Consider the following 17,073-nt stretch of genomic DNA (forward strand, 5'->3'; position numbering starts at 1 on the left):
CTAAAGTCACACATATGCCATATTCGCACGGGACTAGTATTACTATAGAACAGGGGTGTCAGACTCATTCCACGGAGGGCAGAGTGTCTGTTGGTTTTTGTTTTTTCCTTTCCATTAAATCATCAATCAAGTACAAGGGTGGAGAAAAATCCGCAAACACTCGCCCCCCGTGGAATGAGTTTGACACACGTGCTATAGAACATCGGTTATGTAATTACTACACCAGCATGTCCATTTTTCCACTAGAAATTTTCAGAGGGATACGTTTGGCCAAACTGCCCCTGTCATAATTCTTTTCCTCATTCAAAATTGACCGTTTTGACGGTAGCCTGGAGGCTCTTCTAGGCGTGAAGATATTTCCAATGTCCAGGGATAGTCTAATACTGGCCTGATGACCTTCAGTTATGATGTCCAGGGATAGTCTAATACTGGCCTGATGACCTTCAGTTATGATGTCCAGGGATAGTCTAATATTGTCCTGATGACCTTCAGTTATGATGTCCAGGGATAGTCTAATACTGGCCTGATGACCTTCAGTTATGATGTCCAGGGATAGTCTAATATTGGCCTGATGGCCTTCAGTTATGATGTCCAGGGATAGTCTAATATTGGCCTGATGACCTTCAGTTATGATGTCCAGGGATAGCCTAATATTGTCCTGATGACCTTCAGTTATGATGTCCAGGGATAGTCTAATATTGGCCTGATGACCTTCAGTTATGATGTCCAGGGATAGTCTAATATTGGCCTGATGACCTTCAGTTATGATGTCCAGGGATAGCCTAATATTGTCCTGATGACCTTCAGTTATGATGTCCAGGGATAGTCTAATACTGGCCTGATGACCTTCAGTTATGATGTCCAGGGATAGTCTAATACTGGCCTGATGGCCTTCAGTTATGATGTCCAGGGATAGTCTAATATTGTCCTGATGACCTTCAGTTATGATGTCCAGGGATAGTCTAATATTGTCCTGATGGCCTTCAGTTATGATGTCCAGGGATAGCCTAATACTGGCCTGATGACCTTCAGTTATGATGTCCAGGGATAGTCTAATATTGGCCTGATGGCCTTCAGTTATGATGTCCAGGGATAGTCTAATACTGGCCTGATGGCCTTCAGTTATGATGTCCAGGGATAGCCTAATATTGTCCTGATGGCCTTCAGTTATGATGTCCAGGGATAGTCTAATATTGGCCTGATGACCTTCAGTTATGATGTCCAGGGATAGTCTAATATTGGCCTGATGACCTTCAGTTATGATGTCCAGGGATAGTCTAATACTGGCCTGATGGCCTTCAGTTATGATGTCCAGGGATAGTCTAATATTGGCCTGATGGCCTTCAGTTATGATGTCCAGGGATAGCCTAATACTGGCCTGATGACCTTCAGTTATGATGTCCAGGGATAGTCTAATATTGGCCTGATGGCCTTCAGTTATGATGTCCAGGGATAGTCTAATACTGGCCTGATGGCCTTCAGTTATGATGTCCAGGGATAGCCTAATACTGGCCTGATGGCCTTCAGTTATGATGTCCAGGGATAGTCTAATACTGGCCTGATGACCTTCAGTTATGATGTCCAGGGATAGTCTAATACTGGCCTGATGGCCTTCAGTTATGATGTCCAGGGATAGTCTAATATTGGCCTGATGGCCTTCAGTTATGATGTCCAGGGATAGCCTAATACTGGCCTGATGACCTTCAGTTATGATGTCCAGGGATAGTCTAATATTGGCCTGATGGCCTTCAGTTATGATGTCCAGGGATAGTCTAATACTGGCCTGATGGCCTTCAGTTATGATGTCCAGGGATAGTCTAATACTGGCCTGATGACCTTCAGTTATGATGTCCAGGGATAGTCTAATACTGGCCTGATGGCCTTCAGTTATGATGTCCAGGGATAGTCTAATATTGGCCTGATGGCCTTCAGTTATGATGTCCAGGGATAGCCTAATATTGGCCTGATGGCCTTCAGTTATGATGTCCAGGGATAGTCTAATACTGGCCTGATGACCTTCAGTTATGATGTCCAGGGATAGTCTAATACTGGCCTGATGGCCTTCAGTTATGATGTCCAGGGATAGTCTAATACTGGCCTGATGACCTTCAGTTATGATGTCCAGGGATAGTCTAATACTGGCCTGATGGCCTTCAGTTATGATGTCCAGGGATAGTCTAATATTGGCCTGATGGCCTTCAGTTATGATGTCCAGGGATAGCCTAATATTGGCCTGATGGCCTTCAGTTATGATGTCCAGGGATAGTCTAATACTGGCCTGATGGCCTTCAGTTATGATGTCCAGGGATAGTCTAATATTGGCCTGATGGCCTTCAGTTATGATGTCCAGGGATAGCCTAATATTGGCCTGATGACCTTCAGTTATGATGTCCAGGGATAGTCTAATACTGGCCTGATGGCCTTCAGTTATGATGTCCAGGGATAGTCTAATACTGGCCTGATGGCCTTCAGTTATGATGTCCAGGGATAGCCTAATATTGGCCTGATGGCCTTCAGTTATGATGTCCAGGGATAGTCTAATACTGGCCTGATGGCCTTCAGTTATGATGTCCAGGGATAGTCTAATATTGGCCTGATGGCCTTCAGTTATGATGTCCAGGGATAGCCTAATATTGGCCTGATGGCCTTCAGTTATGATGTCCAGGGATAGTCTAATATTGGCCTGATGGCCTTCAGTTATGATGTCCAGGGATAGTCTAATACTGGCCTGATGGCCTTCAGTTATGATGTCCAGGGATAGCCTAATATTGGCCTGATGACCTTCAGTTATGATGTCCAGGGATAGTCTAATATTGGCCTGATGGCCTTCAGTTATGATGTCCAGGGATAGTCTAATACTGGCCTGATGGCCTTCAGTTATGATGTCCAGGGATAGTCTAATATTGGCCTGATGACCTTCAGTTATGATGTCCAGGGATAGTCTAATATTGTCCTGATGGCCTTCAGTTATGATGTCCAGGGATAGTCTAATATTGGCCTGATGGCCTTCAGTTATGATGTCCAGGGATAGTCTAATACTGGCCTGATGACCTTCAGTTATGATGTCCAGGGATAGTCTAATATTGGCCTGATGACCTTCAGTTATGATGTCCAGGGATAGCCTAATACTGGCCTGATGGCCTTCAGTTATGATGTCCAGGGATAGTCTAATACTGGCCTGATGGCCTTCAGTTATGATGTCCAGGGATAGTCTAATACTGGCCTGATGGCCTTCAGTTATGATGTCCAGGGATAGTCTAATATTGGCCTGATGACCTTCAGTTAAGATGTCCAGGGATAGCCTAATATTGTCCTGATGGCCTTCAGTTCAGAGAAAGTCAAAATAATAATGCATATCAATAAGAACCATGATCTATGCAGACATTTAATTAACTGACATATTTGGCAATTCATCGGCACAATATTGTCCACGTCATCTTTTAAAAGAGAAGTATGGCTCTAGGAAAGTTGATATGTGACAAAACGGATCATTAATCTGTATGCTACGTGCATAGCACTTTGTTTTAAGGATCAATTTGTTTCCATGTTCTAACCCAAACTGGGTGCAGCACCTGTTAAACTCTGTAATATCCCTCAAAACATAGGGATGACGATTCGCACGGGACAGGACCTGGGATTTTCCCGAAAAACAGTAGGTTTTAATTATTTAACTAGGCAAGTCAGTTAAGAACAAATTGTTATTTACAATGACAGCCTACTCCAGCGACACTGAGCCAATTGTACATCTCCCTATGGGACTCCCAATCACAGCCAGATGTAATGCAGCCTGGATTTGAACCAAGTATTGCAGTGGTGGAGATGCAATGTCTTAGACCACTGCGCCACTCGGGAGCCCAATAATCTTTCTGCCAAACAAAAATTACTGACGTGGCAGATTCGGACGGGACGAAAATGATGGATGTGGTGATTTGTGCTTGTGCACTTAATTATATAACCTGAGCTCCCCCAGAAAACGTACCCTGTCCGAATTGGGCTCTACACACACCTTTTGACATTGACCCACACACACACTAAAGTACCACTCAGCACTGTAGAACTCTCTCAGGTTTTCAGGCCCGCCCGGCACATATCCAAACTGTGGCCATCATCACTCCATGGTCAAATCCTTTAGTGCCAATCATCCCATCTGTACTTTGAGACCTTGTGAAAAGCACTGTTTATGAATGCAACCCATTATTATCCTCATCTGTTTCAAGTACGTTTTCAACCCCCACCGTGGCCATCTGTGTAGTTATTAATTTAGTCTCTCTTGTCACATCTCTCCATCCACCTTTTCATTTTGTAACTGTGTTCAGTTTGACCGCTATGTGGCCACGACATGGACAAGTGTTTTCTTTGTGGTATGAGTGTACTGTGTGTCATTGGGTTTGTATTTTAAGTTATTTACTGTCGTTTAGACGTTGTACATGTTTGTAGCGCTTGTGTGCGGCCGTGTGTACAAGTTTTTTTTGGTGTGTGTTTGCAGTGTAAGTGTGTTGATCTGTTTCCTGTCCCTCTCCTCTCAGGATGACTTGGATGTGGATGATGACATGACCATCAGAGAGGTGAGACCCTACAACACTTTCTCTCCCTCTTTCTCCCTTTTCTCTCAGGATGTGTCAGTGCTGTCTATGTCTATGCTACGGTGTATTGATTGGTTATCAGGGGAATAATAAGTCACTGTGTATGAAGAGCTTTATCAAAGCTGGAAACTCTATGGGCATCTATTATCTCTGCACCAGAGACCACAGCCAGGCACTGTTTGGCCAAATGAAACAGGCAACAACCTCTAACCGCGCCCCAGTGGACATCTAATTAGCATAATACCAAAATCCCCTTAAAAAAATGGTCAGTTTAAGCTACGTCGCACTTCCGCATCAGCGGTGAAAGGTGACAGAGCTAGAGCGGTGTTTGTCAGACCATGAGACATCCCGAAAATTGGTCTTCTCACATAATTGTCTGTAGCGTCCGAACGATATGACCCCTCTATGGAAAGAGGAGACTCTACGACCCCCACAAGCGTCTTGGGACTCGTCGGAAGTCGGTACAGCCGATCTGCCAACTTCTGTCTGTAGCGTCCGAACAGTTTGGGCTACACACTAATACCCCTCTGTGGAAAGGTGAGACTTTTACGAACATGTACATGTTGTTTTGCTCTTGGACGCCCACAGGGCTCACACGACTTGTGTGAAGGTCCCCAGTACCAGTTCAAAAACCTTATGGAAGTATATATGGAGACTCTTCAGTGCCAAAAATAAGGGGTTAAATACATATTAATAATAAATTGTTTCCTGATCTTTCTTATATCTATAGATATAGGACGGACACTTCAGAACAATTTATTGGGGAGGGACTCTGGAATGCATTTCAATTAACAGGTGTGCCTTCTTAAAAGTTCATTTGTGGAATTTCTTTCCTTCTTAATGCATTTCAGCCAATCAGTTGTGTTGTGACACGGTAGGGGGGTATACAGAAGATAGCCCTACTTGGTAAAAACCAAGTCCATATTATGGCAAGAACAGCTCAAATAAGCAAAGAGAAATGACAGTCCATCATTACTTTAAGACGTGAAGGTCAGTCAACACGGAAAATTTCAAGAACTTTGAAAGTTTCTTCAAGTGCAGTCACAAAAACCATCAAGCGCTATGATGAAACTGGCTCTCATGAGGACCGCCACAGGAAAGGAAGACCTAGAGTTACCTATGCTGCAGTGGATAAGTTCATTAGAGTTATCAGCCTCAGAAATTGCAGGCCACATGTTCTTCAAAAGGACGGGACCAAAGCGCAGCGTGTGTATAGTTCCACATATTTTATTTTAATGTGAAGCTTAACAAAACAACAAAGACCAAAATGAACATGCCGTTCATAGCACACAATGCACTAAACAAAACAATATCCCACAAAACACAGGTGGAGAAAAGGCTACCTAAATATGATCCCCAATTAGAGGCAACGATTACCAGCTGCCTCTAATTGGGAACCATACATCTCACCAACATAGAAATACAATGACTAGAACACCCCCCTAGTCACGCTCTGACCTAAACACCATAGAGAACCAAGGGCTCTCTATAGTCAGGGCGTGACACTGGTTGAGAGAATGCCAAGAGTGTGCAAAGCTGTCATCAAGGAAAAGGGTGGCTATTAGAAGATATTCCATAAAAAAATGTGCCATTTCCAGCTACAATAGTCATTTACAACATTAACAATGTCTACACTGTATTTCTGATCAATTTGATGTTATTTTAATGAACAAAAAGGTGCTTTTCTTTCAAAAACAAGGACATTTCTAAGTGACACCAAACTTTTGAACAGTTGTGTATTTTGATTTGTTTGACACTTTTTTGCTGACTACATAATTCCGTATGTGTTATTTCATAGTTTTGATGTCTTCACTATTATTCTACAATGTAGAAAATAGTAAAAATAAAGAAAAAAACTTTTGACCGGTAGTGTGTGTATATATATATATATATATATATATATATATATATATATATATATATATATATATATATATATATATATATATATATATATATATACCGTCTAATGAATGGGGTTGGATAGGGATTGAGATTAGTGTTGGGGTTTGCAAAGTGATTTGGTTGCTATTAGGATCATTTGGATTTTAGATTCAAGCTAAAATGCTTGGTGGTACCTCAATTTACATAGTCTGAAAGGTTTCCACTGATAAGCGCTTTAACTGTTTTATTCTCACCTTTGTTCTGAACATTATTCCATAATTTATTATTTCAGCTGATACCATGCTTATTATGCATATCACTCTCATATTTGCTAGGCTATTAGCATTTACATTTGATGAAGCCCATATTGTTAACAATCATTGGAGTTTAAGGCATTTAAAAGGAATGTTTTTATCTTCTGAAATATGAATGAATGCCTTACTGAATTAAAGATAAGAGCCATATCCCTTCATTTATCACCATGGATGTAAAGACCATTTAAGCATTCTATGTGTCTACGAGGGTTTGAGTACTTCCATAATGTTTCTCTCCACTCTCCTCTTCATTGGGTTTGCAGATTGCAGAGTGGGAGGAGAACCAGCTTGACGAGCAGGTGAACTTTGACAACTGCAAGATCGACCCCGCCCCCTTCCAACTGGTGGAGCGCACCTCACTACATAAGGTCTGTCTGTCTGTTAATTATGCTGCTCAGTACAACCCCCTTTTGACTAAATAGCTCCAGGATTAATATTGTAAAATGAGTATTGTAGATGGATAGTCCTGTGTTAATTCTATTATAACCACTGCATTGCAAGCGCACACGCACACACACACACACACACACACACACACACACACACACACACACACACACACACACACACACACACACACACACACACACACACACACACACACACACACACACACACACACACACACACACACACACACAGGGGAGGCTTTTGAGCAGTGGTGATTTAGTTTTCCTACTGCGACACACACTCACATACACATACACACACACTCACATGCACACTACAGAGCGTTTTTACACACACACACTCACTTTATCTCATTTGCCTGGCAGGCCTAATGTCCTCCATTCATAATGCCCCACCCCCTCTTTTCCTCTCTTCTCCCATCCTCACCTCCCTGCTCTGTGTGCCTGCTGTTTAAACATTTAAGAGTGGGATTCTGCACCAATCCATCAAGCTCTCCCCTCTCTCAACCTTCCTCACCGCACACTGCCAACACCCAATACCACATACAGTCTCCCTCCACATATTAGTGTGTGCATGTGCGCATGCTCTAGAGCTGGGACGCTAAACCGAAACGACCATCTCGATCACTTATCGCAGGCATTTTGCTGTCGTTCATTACGATAAGTAGCCTATACTAGACAAATGTGAAGTTTGAAATGAAATAAGTATGCTAATATGGGTGATTGTCAATGGGATAATTAATGGTAGTACAACCATCAAACTAGTCAGTGGTATAAAGTACTTAAGTAGTTTTTTGAGGTATCTGTACTTTACTTTACTAATTTATATTTTTGACAACTTTTACATTCAACTGTGGTGCACGTTCTTATAAACCCTTCTTTATATTTAGCGTTATTGCATCAATTCAGATTTTGTCCTGTGTGTGTGTGTGTTTGTGTGTGTCTTATGGAAACTTGTGTTTGTTCTCTTGTGTCTGTCAGTCTGGGTGATGTGTATTCCATGCTACTGTATGTTTGTGTTGTTTGTTTCCTGGTACATTGTAATGGAAAACTCCCATTGCATTAAATATTTAAATGACAATAAGGTAGTTATATTCCCTGTGATTTGGGTTTAGGCTCAAGCTGCTGTCTGTGTGGTTCATTTGACGTTCTAGCAGTTTATAGTATCAGTAGGGATGTTGTACCTTTCACAACAATTTAGCTCAGTGGTGCTCAAACACCTGATTACACTAATCAAGGTGATTCCTTTTGATTACTTGCTGATTACTTCATTAGTTGAATGAGGAAGGAGCCTGCACACCATGCAGCTCTCCAATGACCACTGAGCTGACTGTTGTAATGCACTAACTGCTGTTGTTTAACAGCTGCTCAAAGATTTTCACAGGAGGCTATGTCTCTAAAGGAATGTCAAAATGGAATCTATGGTTGGTTGTGTTCTAGCAGTTTAAGGTGTTTGTTCCAAGTGTTCTAGGTGTTGGTTCTAAGTGTTGATTCTAACCGTTTTAGCTGTTGGTTCTGAGTGTTCTAAATATTGGTTCTAAGTGTTGTAGCAGTTGGTTCTAAGTGTGTTGTTCTCTTGTCCCCAGACCCACACAATCTTCTCTCTGCTTGGGTTGGACCATGCCTATGTCACCAGCATCGGACGACTCATTGGAGTGGTGTCCCTCAAAGAGGTGAGTGACACTGATCACCTGGAGTTGACCACATCAACAAGACACTGTCCCATCATCATCATCACTTACAGCATCATGACATGATCATCATCATCTTCCTCACTGTCACAATCATCTGCATAACGTAACATAATGACTATAACTACTGTTCCCTGAATCAGGCCTGACAAGGCCAATGAAATCCGCGCCTCGCTGGTGATAAGTGTGAGGCTCGGATTCATTCCTTCAATTTAATACTGCTCGTCACCGAGCCCAGGAACGTGTGGTGCCAAACAGGTGTTGTACCTTGTTTTCCTCCTTCAGGGAACAGTAGTTATAGTGATAACCAATGTTCCCTCACATTTTTGGGGTCACTGAGCAAATTTTAGGTCTTGTGAACGGAAACTTGAACATTGTGAGAATTTTGTGCATCTTCCGGCGCACATTTACAGTGAACACTGAGGCTGTACCCTTACAGCTTTAGACAGTAGCCAATAAGATATTGTGGCTATTTGAGCATAGTGTAGGCCTACCAACAAAACCAATAGAGCAAATCACATAGCATTATCACATGGAAATAGCTTTTGATTTCTATGATATAGCCTACAGTAGCCTATATGTGGTGTTCAATGCAGACCTACATTGCATGAGACTTCTAAAAACGTTTTTACATTATGAAGGGCTTGACATTAATTCATTATTTTTTACTTGGCCTGTAACACCATGGACCAAATAGGTGACTGTAAATGCCATTGTATTGTGTTGTATGATGCAAAAAAAAAACACTTTACAAAAAACAATGAATTATTATTACCATACAGATAATTATTATTACCTTACTTTAAAACCTGTTGAGGACAGGCGTTCCTCTAGCGGAACATCCAATGGAACAGCAGGGCGCGAAATATAAAACATCAAAAATCTAATCATTTCAATTTCTCAAACATATGACTATTTTACACCATTTTAAAGATACACTTCTCCTTAATGTAATCACATTGTCCGATTTCAAAAAGGCTTTACAGCGAAAGCAAAACATTAGATTATGTTAGGAGAGTACATAGACAAAAATAACCACACAGCCATTTTCCAAGCAAGGAGATATGTCACAAAAACCCAAAACACAGCTAAATGAAGCACTAACCTTTGACGATCTTCATCAGATGACACTCCTGGGACATTATGTTACACAATACATGTATGTTTTATTCGATAAAGTTCATATTTATATCCAAAAACAGCATTTTACATTGGCGCGTGATGTTCAGAAAATGTATTCCCACCAAAACTCCCGGTGAATGTGCACATCAATTTACAAAAATACTCATCATAAACATTGACAAAATACATAAGAATTATTTTAAGAATTATAGATACAGTCCTCCTTTATGCAACCGCTGTGTCAGATTTTAAAATAGCTTTTCGGCAAAAGCACATATTTCAATATTCTGAGTACATAGCTCGCCATCAAAGCAAGCTATACAGACACCCGCCATGTTCTGGGGTCACCTAAGCTCAGAATTAGTATTATAAATATTCTTTTACCTTTGCTGATCTTCATCAGAATGCACTCCCAGGACTGCTACTATTTATGTCCAAATACCTCCGTTTTGTTCGTGCGTTCAGGTCACTATCCAAAGGCATAACGCGCGAGCGCAATTCGAGACACAAAAAGTCCAAATGTTCCATTACCGTTCTTAGAAGCATGTCAAACGTTGTTAAATTGCGATAATATTCCAATCGGACAATAGCGTATTCAATCAAGAAGAAAAAGAAGGAAGGGCGCGGTCGCGGGACCGAGCATCTTCAATCCCTTGGTCCTCAGGCAGTCCACTCTTTGACTGAGCTCCTTTTCTCTGCCCAGTTACAGGAGACGGATGAAAAAACTTTCTGAAGGCTTTTGACAGCCAATTGAAGCCTTAGGAAGTGCCACGTGACCCCACAGACACTGTAGTTTCGATAGAAGAACTACAATTCTCAGATTTTCCACTTCCTGGTTGGATTTTTCTCAGGTTTTTGCCTGCCATATGAGTTCTGTTATAGTCACAGACATCATTCAAACAGTTTTAGAAACTTCAGAGTGTTTTCTATCCAAATCTACTAATACTATGCACATTCTAGTTATTCTAGTAGTAACCAGTTTAATTTGGGTACGTTTTTTATCCGGCCGTGAAAATACTGCCCCCTACACCTTAACAGGTTTAACCCCTCTGCCTATTGGCTTATTTGCATATTCAAGCCTGTCTCTAAATACAACACTGCCCCTTTAGTTAAGACGTAAGCTTTATACCTGACTGTTTTTTTAAAGACAGCATGAAATGTGCTCTTGTGGGAAGCAGTAATTCCCCATTTCTGATCTATAAAACTTGTCTAATAACTCGCTAACTAGCAAAGAATGTCAACAAATGCGCACCCGCGCAGCTCTGATATGAACAGAAAAGCGCATTCACTCGCGGGGGATAGAAAGTCTGCTAGTGGGCTACCGCTGCCAAAATAATTCTACTCCGTTGCGGTCTGTCTCTGCCTACAACAAAATCACAGACTCAATCTTGCAGAGTTAGATTTGTTTTGGCTTGTTGCGTTGAAAAGGGGCTGATATAATGTTGATTTGATCACAGAAAAACTATCTATATAGTGCAAACTCAGTGAAGTTCAATCTCTTGAGTCTCTGCGCGACATGGCATTTATGCTACGCAGCAGTCCTTGGAGGAAGTGCGCAGCCGCTCACGCCCGCAGTTTTGAGGGAACCTTGGTCATAACGTTACATAACCTTTCAGTCAGTCAACTTCGGAACAACATACTGTGGAGAAATGGAATCCAGCCCCATCCGACCCCAACGGATTTCATTGGCCTTCTCAGCCGTGATTTTAGTTACTTCAACCGAGGTTATGAGAGTGCAACTCCCCCCATAGTACACTACAAAAGTATGTGGACACCGGCTTGTCAACATCTCATTCCAAAATCGCGGGCATTAATAAGGAGTTGGTCCCCCCAATCCAGCCTCCACTCAATTATTTAATTGTAACCTTTATTTAAATAGGCAATGACAGCCTACTTGGGAACAGTGGGTTAACTAGCTTGTTCAGGGGCCAAACGACAGATTTTTACCATGTCAGCTCAGGGATTCAATCCAGCAACCTTTCGGTTACTGGTCCAATGCTCTAACCACTAGGCTACCTGCCGCCACACTCTTCTAGGAAGGCTTTCCACTAGATGTTGGAACATTGCTGCGGGCACTTTCTGCCATTCAGCCGCGAGCATTAGTGAGGTTGGGCACTGATATTGGGCGATTCTGTATGGATCTCGCCTTGTGCACGGGGGCATTGTCATGCTGAAACAGGAAAGGGCCTTCCCCAAACTGTTGCCACGAAGTTGGAAGCACAGAATTGTCTTGAATGTCATTGTATGCTGTAGCGTTAAGATTTCCCTTCACTGGAACTAAGCAGCCTAACCTGAACCATGAACTACAGCCCCAGACCATTATTCCTCCTCAACCAAACTTTGCAGGAGGCACTACGCATCCGGGCAGGTAGCATTCTCCTGGCATCCGCCAAACCCAGATTCGTCAGTCAGACTGCCAGATGGTGAGGTGTAATTCATCACTCCAGAGAACACGTTTCCACTGCTCCAGAGTCCAATGGTGGAGAGCTTTACACCACTCCAGCCGACGCTTGGCATTGCGCATGCTGATCTTAGGCTTGTGTGCAGCTGCTCGGCCATGAAAACCCATTTCGTGAAGCTCCCGACGAACAGTTCTTGTGCTGCCATTGCTTCCAGAGGCAGTTTGGAACTCAGTAGTGAGTGTTGCAACTGAGGACAGACGATTTTTACGCGCTTCAACGGTCACGTTCTGTGAGTTAGTGTGTCCTACCACTTTGCTGCTGAGCCATTGTTGCTCCTATACGTTTCCACTTCACAATAACAGCACTTACAGTTGACCGGGGCAGAAATTTGACGGACTGACTTGTTGGAAAGGTGGCATACTATGACAGTGCCACATTGAAAGTCAATGGAGATTGCATGGCTGTGTGCTGGGTTTTATACACCTGTCAGCAACGGATGTGGCTGAAATAGTCGAATCCACTAATTTGAAGGGATGTCCACATACTTTTGGCCATGTAGTGTATGTTGTACCGAAGTTGACTGACTGAAAGGGAACTGTCACCACCATCACACACACAGTCCGCATTAATGAGCTCGGCTCTTTCCGGCCCTTCAATTGGTGACAGACAGCGAGACAAATGACTGGATAATGTTCCTTGCAGTCTCTCTTCTGTCTGCCTCTTGTTCTTTCTCTCTCGCTCTCACTCTCTCGCTCTCTTCACAAACAAAACAGAAAGAAGCACTCTGTCTTTCTGAATTGGCTGTAAAACGGGAGAATGTTGCTAAGCACAGTGTTGTTCCACTGGCTGACATTTAGGCCTTTTATTTGGTATTAGACAAGCAGACAAAAACAGCAGTGAGATGAGCCTCGCCTCCCCTTGTCTCCTCCCCTCGCCTCAACTCTCCTCGCCTCTTGTCTCTGTCACACAGTATTACTGCATTCAGCTCTCCTTATGCCTCCTAATAACTGGATACACAGGGAGGGTGTGTGTGCAACCTGTGTCTCTGTTTAGAAACAGCTGTTTCCAAGACATCTGTCATTGTTGGGGAAGGAGAGGGATGGAGTATATGACATGATGTCTGATCAGGGCTATTGTTTGGTCAAATAAATGTTGAGTTTCATAACCATAAAATGTGTCCGCCTTTACTTTATTATAGGCTTGGGCAGTAACCTGATTGTCATACCGACCTTGTGCCATACTGGGATATTCTGTAATACCCCACTGAGCCTTTGTAATCCGAAGGTTAGCAATGCTAACAAGTACATGTCAAATCCAACAGAGAATGCTAACGAGCGCATTGCGAAAATGTATAGTCTCTGAACTAAAGTATTTGCAGGACAGACCACCTAGCTCATAAAGTTATACAAGTAACAAAAAAATGCTATTTACATTTTGCTGCACGCACAAAACAAATATTAGACCGCAAGGCTCTTGATCCAGGAGGGGATTTTCTCCTGTTACCAAGAGAAGCTTGATTATGGAAGAAGCTCACTACGTAGCTAGATAGCTAACTAGCTACTTAGTTTGCAAACCAAATGCACACACGCAGAGCATTTAACACATTTTAGACAGTTAACTTAATAGTTCTAAGATAGCTAGCTGGTAAACATTTAGTTGTGAATTCCATACAGTACATCTCCTTTGTACAAGACAAAGGAGATGATTGTGGACTACACTTCCTTAACACTGTCGCTGTACAAGGCTGTAGTGGAGCAGGTTGAGAGCTTCAAGTTCCTTGGCGTCCACATCACCAACAAACTAACATGGTCCAAGCACACCAAGACAGTCGTGAAAAGGGCACGACAAAACCTATTCCCCCTCAGGAGACTGAAAAGATTTGGCATGAGTCCTGAGATCATCAAAAGGTTCTACAGCTGCATCATCGAGAGCATCCTGACGGGTTGCATCACTGGCTGGTATGGCAACTGCTCGGCCTGCGAGGCACTACAGAGGGTAGTGCGTGAGGCCCAGTCCATCACCGGGGCCAAGCTTCCTGCCATCCAGGACCTCTATACCAGGCGGGGTCAGAGGAAGGCCCTAAAAATGTTCAGACTCCAGCCACCCTAGTCATAGACTGTTCTCTCTGCTACCGCACGGCAAGCGGTACCGGAGCGCCAAGTTTAGACCCCAAAGGCTTCTAAACAGCTTCTACCCCCAAGCCATAAGACTCCTGAACATCTAATCAAATGGCTACCCAGACTATTTGCATTGCCCCCCTCCACCCCTCTTCTACTCTGCTGCTACTCTCTGTTATTATTTATGCATAGTCACTTTAATAACTCTACCTACATGTACATATTACCTCAATTACCTCGACTAACCGGTGCCCCCCCGCACATTGACTCTGAACTGGTACCCCTGTATATAGCCTCGCTATTGTTATTTTACTGCTGCTCTTTATTCTTTTAGGTATTTTTCTTAAAACTGCATTGTTGCTTAAGGGCTTGTAAGTAAGCATTTCACTGTCAGGTCTACACCTGTTGTATTCGGAGCATATGACAAATAAAAATGTATTTGATTTGATTACCTGGCACGTGCTGCACAACAGTGAGTGACTCATACATACTGCAGAACTTTTCAGAGGGTATACTGTATACTCTAAATCAATGCCTTGGATATACATAAAGAGAAAATTCCAAACACCACGTGACATGTGACTAGGGACTACTGTAAGCTTCATAATAATGTGACAGGTGAAATGAAGACCGCAATGTTCTTTATCTCCTAACGTATTGCACAAGTTGACTGCAGGTATTTACTTAAAGTAGCTACAAATATTCACATTTATTTAAAGAAATAGTTTAAACGATATTGACGGTATTGAAGAACCATCCCGTAGCCGTTTCCAAATACCCCGGTATATGGTATATGGCCCAAGCCCACTTTATTACCATGGTACAGTAGCATAGCCACACTCCTTATAGTATCACCTAGAAACACCATAGCAACCACCCTGTAATATCGCCATGGTTAAACCTCACCATTCTGCTTTGGTCTACACTTCCCTAACACTGTCGGAGTACAGATTGAACTGTCCTCTCTGGTACTAAGCCTTACATATTTTCAATCCCAAATTGACTGGTACTCCATAACTGTGACCCTTAGTCCCTAAGTGTCAGTGTACAGGCTAGGGGTCTGATTGGGCAAGTCTCTTGGCCTTTGTTGACTGATTCTTCCTGTATTATCTCTGTAGCTGCGGAAGGCCATCGAGGGTTCTGTGGCGGTGAAGGGGGTGAAGGTGCGCCCCCCTCTCTCCAGTTTCCGGGACAGCGGCACCAGCGGCACCAGCAGCAGCAATAGTGAGAACGAAGCCACAGAGCTCCACAAGCTGTGGGACCGCCACAAGTCCATGTCCCTCCCCCGGGAGCACCTGGCCTCCGACTCTGACGAGAAGTCCCAGTGAGGGGGATGGGGACAGGGGGATGAGGACAGGGGGATGGGGACAGGGGGATGGGGACAGGGGGATGAGGATGGGGACAGGGGGATGAGGAGGGTGACAGGGGGATGAGGATGGGGACAGATGGATGGGGACAGGGGGATGGGGACAGGGGGATGTTGACAGGGGGATGAGGAGGGTGACAGGGGGATGGGGACAGGGGGATGTTGACAGGGGGATGAGGAGGGTGACAGGGGGATGGGGACAGGGGGATGTTGACAGGGGGATGAGGAGGGTGACAGGGGGATGAGGATGGGGACAGATGGATGGGGACAGGGGGATGAGGAGGGTGACAGGGGGATGAGGATGGGGACAGGTGGATGGGGACAGGGAATTGAGGATGGGGACAGGTAGATGGGGACAGGAGGATGTTGACAGGGGGATGAGGATGGGGACAGATGGATGGGGACAGGGGGATGGGGACAGGGGGATGTTGACAGGGGGATGAGGAGGGTGACAGGGGGATGGGGACAGGGGGATGTTGACAGGGGGATGAGGAGGGTGACAGGGGGATGAGGATGGGGACAGATGGATGGGGACAGGGGGATGGGGACAGGGGGATGTTGACAGGGGGATGAGGAGGGTGACAGGGGGATGGGGACAGGGGGATGTTGACAGGGGGATGAGGAGGGTGACAGGGGGATGAGGATGGGGACAGATGGATGGGGACAGGGGGATGAGGAGGGTGACAGGGGGATGAGGATGGGGACAGGTGGATGGGGACAGGGAATTGAGGATGGGGACAGGTAGATGGGGACAGGAGGATGTTGACAGGGGGATGTTGAAAGGGGGATGGGGAGGGTGACAGGGGGATGTTGAAAGGGGGATGGGGAGGGTGACAGGGGGATGTTGACAGGGGGATGGGGAGGGTGACAGGGGGATGTTGAAAGGGGGATGGGGAGGGTGACAGGGGGATGTTGACAGGGGGATGGGGAGGGTGACAGGGGGATGGGGAGGGTGACAGGGGGATGGGGAGGGTGACAGGGGGATGTTGAAAGGGGGATGGGGAGGGTGACAGGGGGATGTTGACAGGGGGATGGGGAGGGTGACAGGGGGATGGGGAGGGTGACAGGGGGATGAGGATGGTGACGGGTGTGTTGGAGGGTAGAGGAGTATGAGGAGCGTAGCCCCCCCGCCCCCCGCCCCGCCTCAAAACCACAACCGATGCTGCAACCTCAGGGCTTGGATC

The 17,073-nt window shown here is 44.4% G+C and overlaps 1 protein-coding gene across 3 annotated transcripts in view; it reads left to right on the top strand.

Moving 5' to 3' along the window:
- The window catches only part of LOC106581302 (chloride channel protein 2), a 265,810-nt gene extending 249,916 nt beyond the window's left edge, over nucleotides 1–15,894 (top strand). For all 3 annotated transcript variants that reach the window (XM_045703912.2, XM_082966717.1, XM_082966718.1), the window contains 4 exons: nucleotides 4,527–4,565; nucleotides 7,045–7,149; nucleotides 8,778–8,864; nucleotides 15,642–15,894. In XM_045703912.2, the coding sequence (XP_045559868.1) occupies nucleotides 4,527–4,565; nucleotides 7,045–7,149; nucleotides 8,778–8,864; nucleotides 15,642–15,851 (441 nt within the window). In that variant the 3' untranslated portion in view covers nucleotides 15,852–15,894. The remainder of the gene's footprint in view (nucleotides 1–4,526; nucleotides 4,566–7,044; nucleotides 7,150–8,777; nucleotides 8,865–15,641) is intronic.
- The last annotated feature ends 1,179 nt before the right edge of the window (nucleotides 15,895–17,073 follow it).

Source organism: Salmo salar, chromosome 20, assembly GCF_965601325.2.
Source record: "Salmo salar chromosome 20, fSalSal1, whole genome shotgun sequence".
Lineage (NCBI taxonomy): Eukaryota > Metazoa > Chordata > Actinopteri > Salmoniformes > Salmonidae > Salmo > Salmo salar.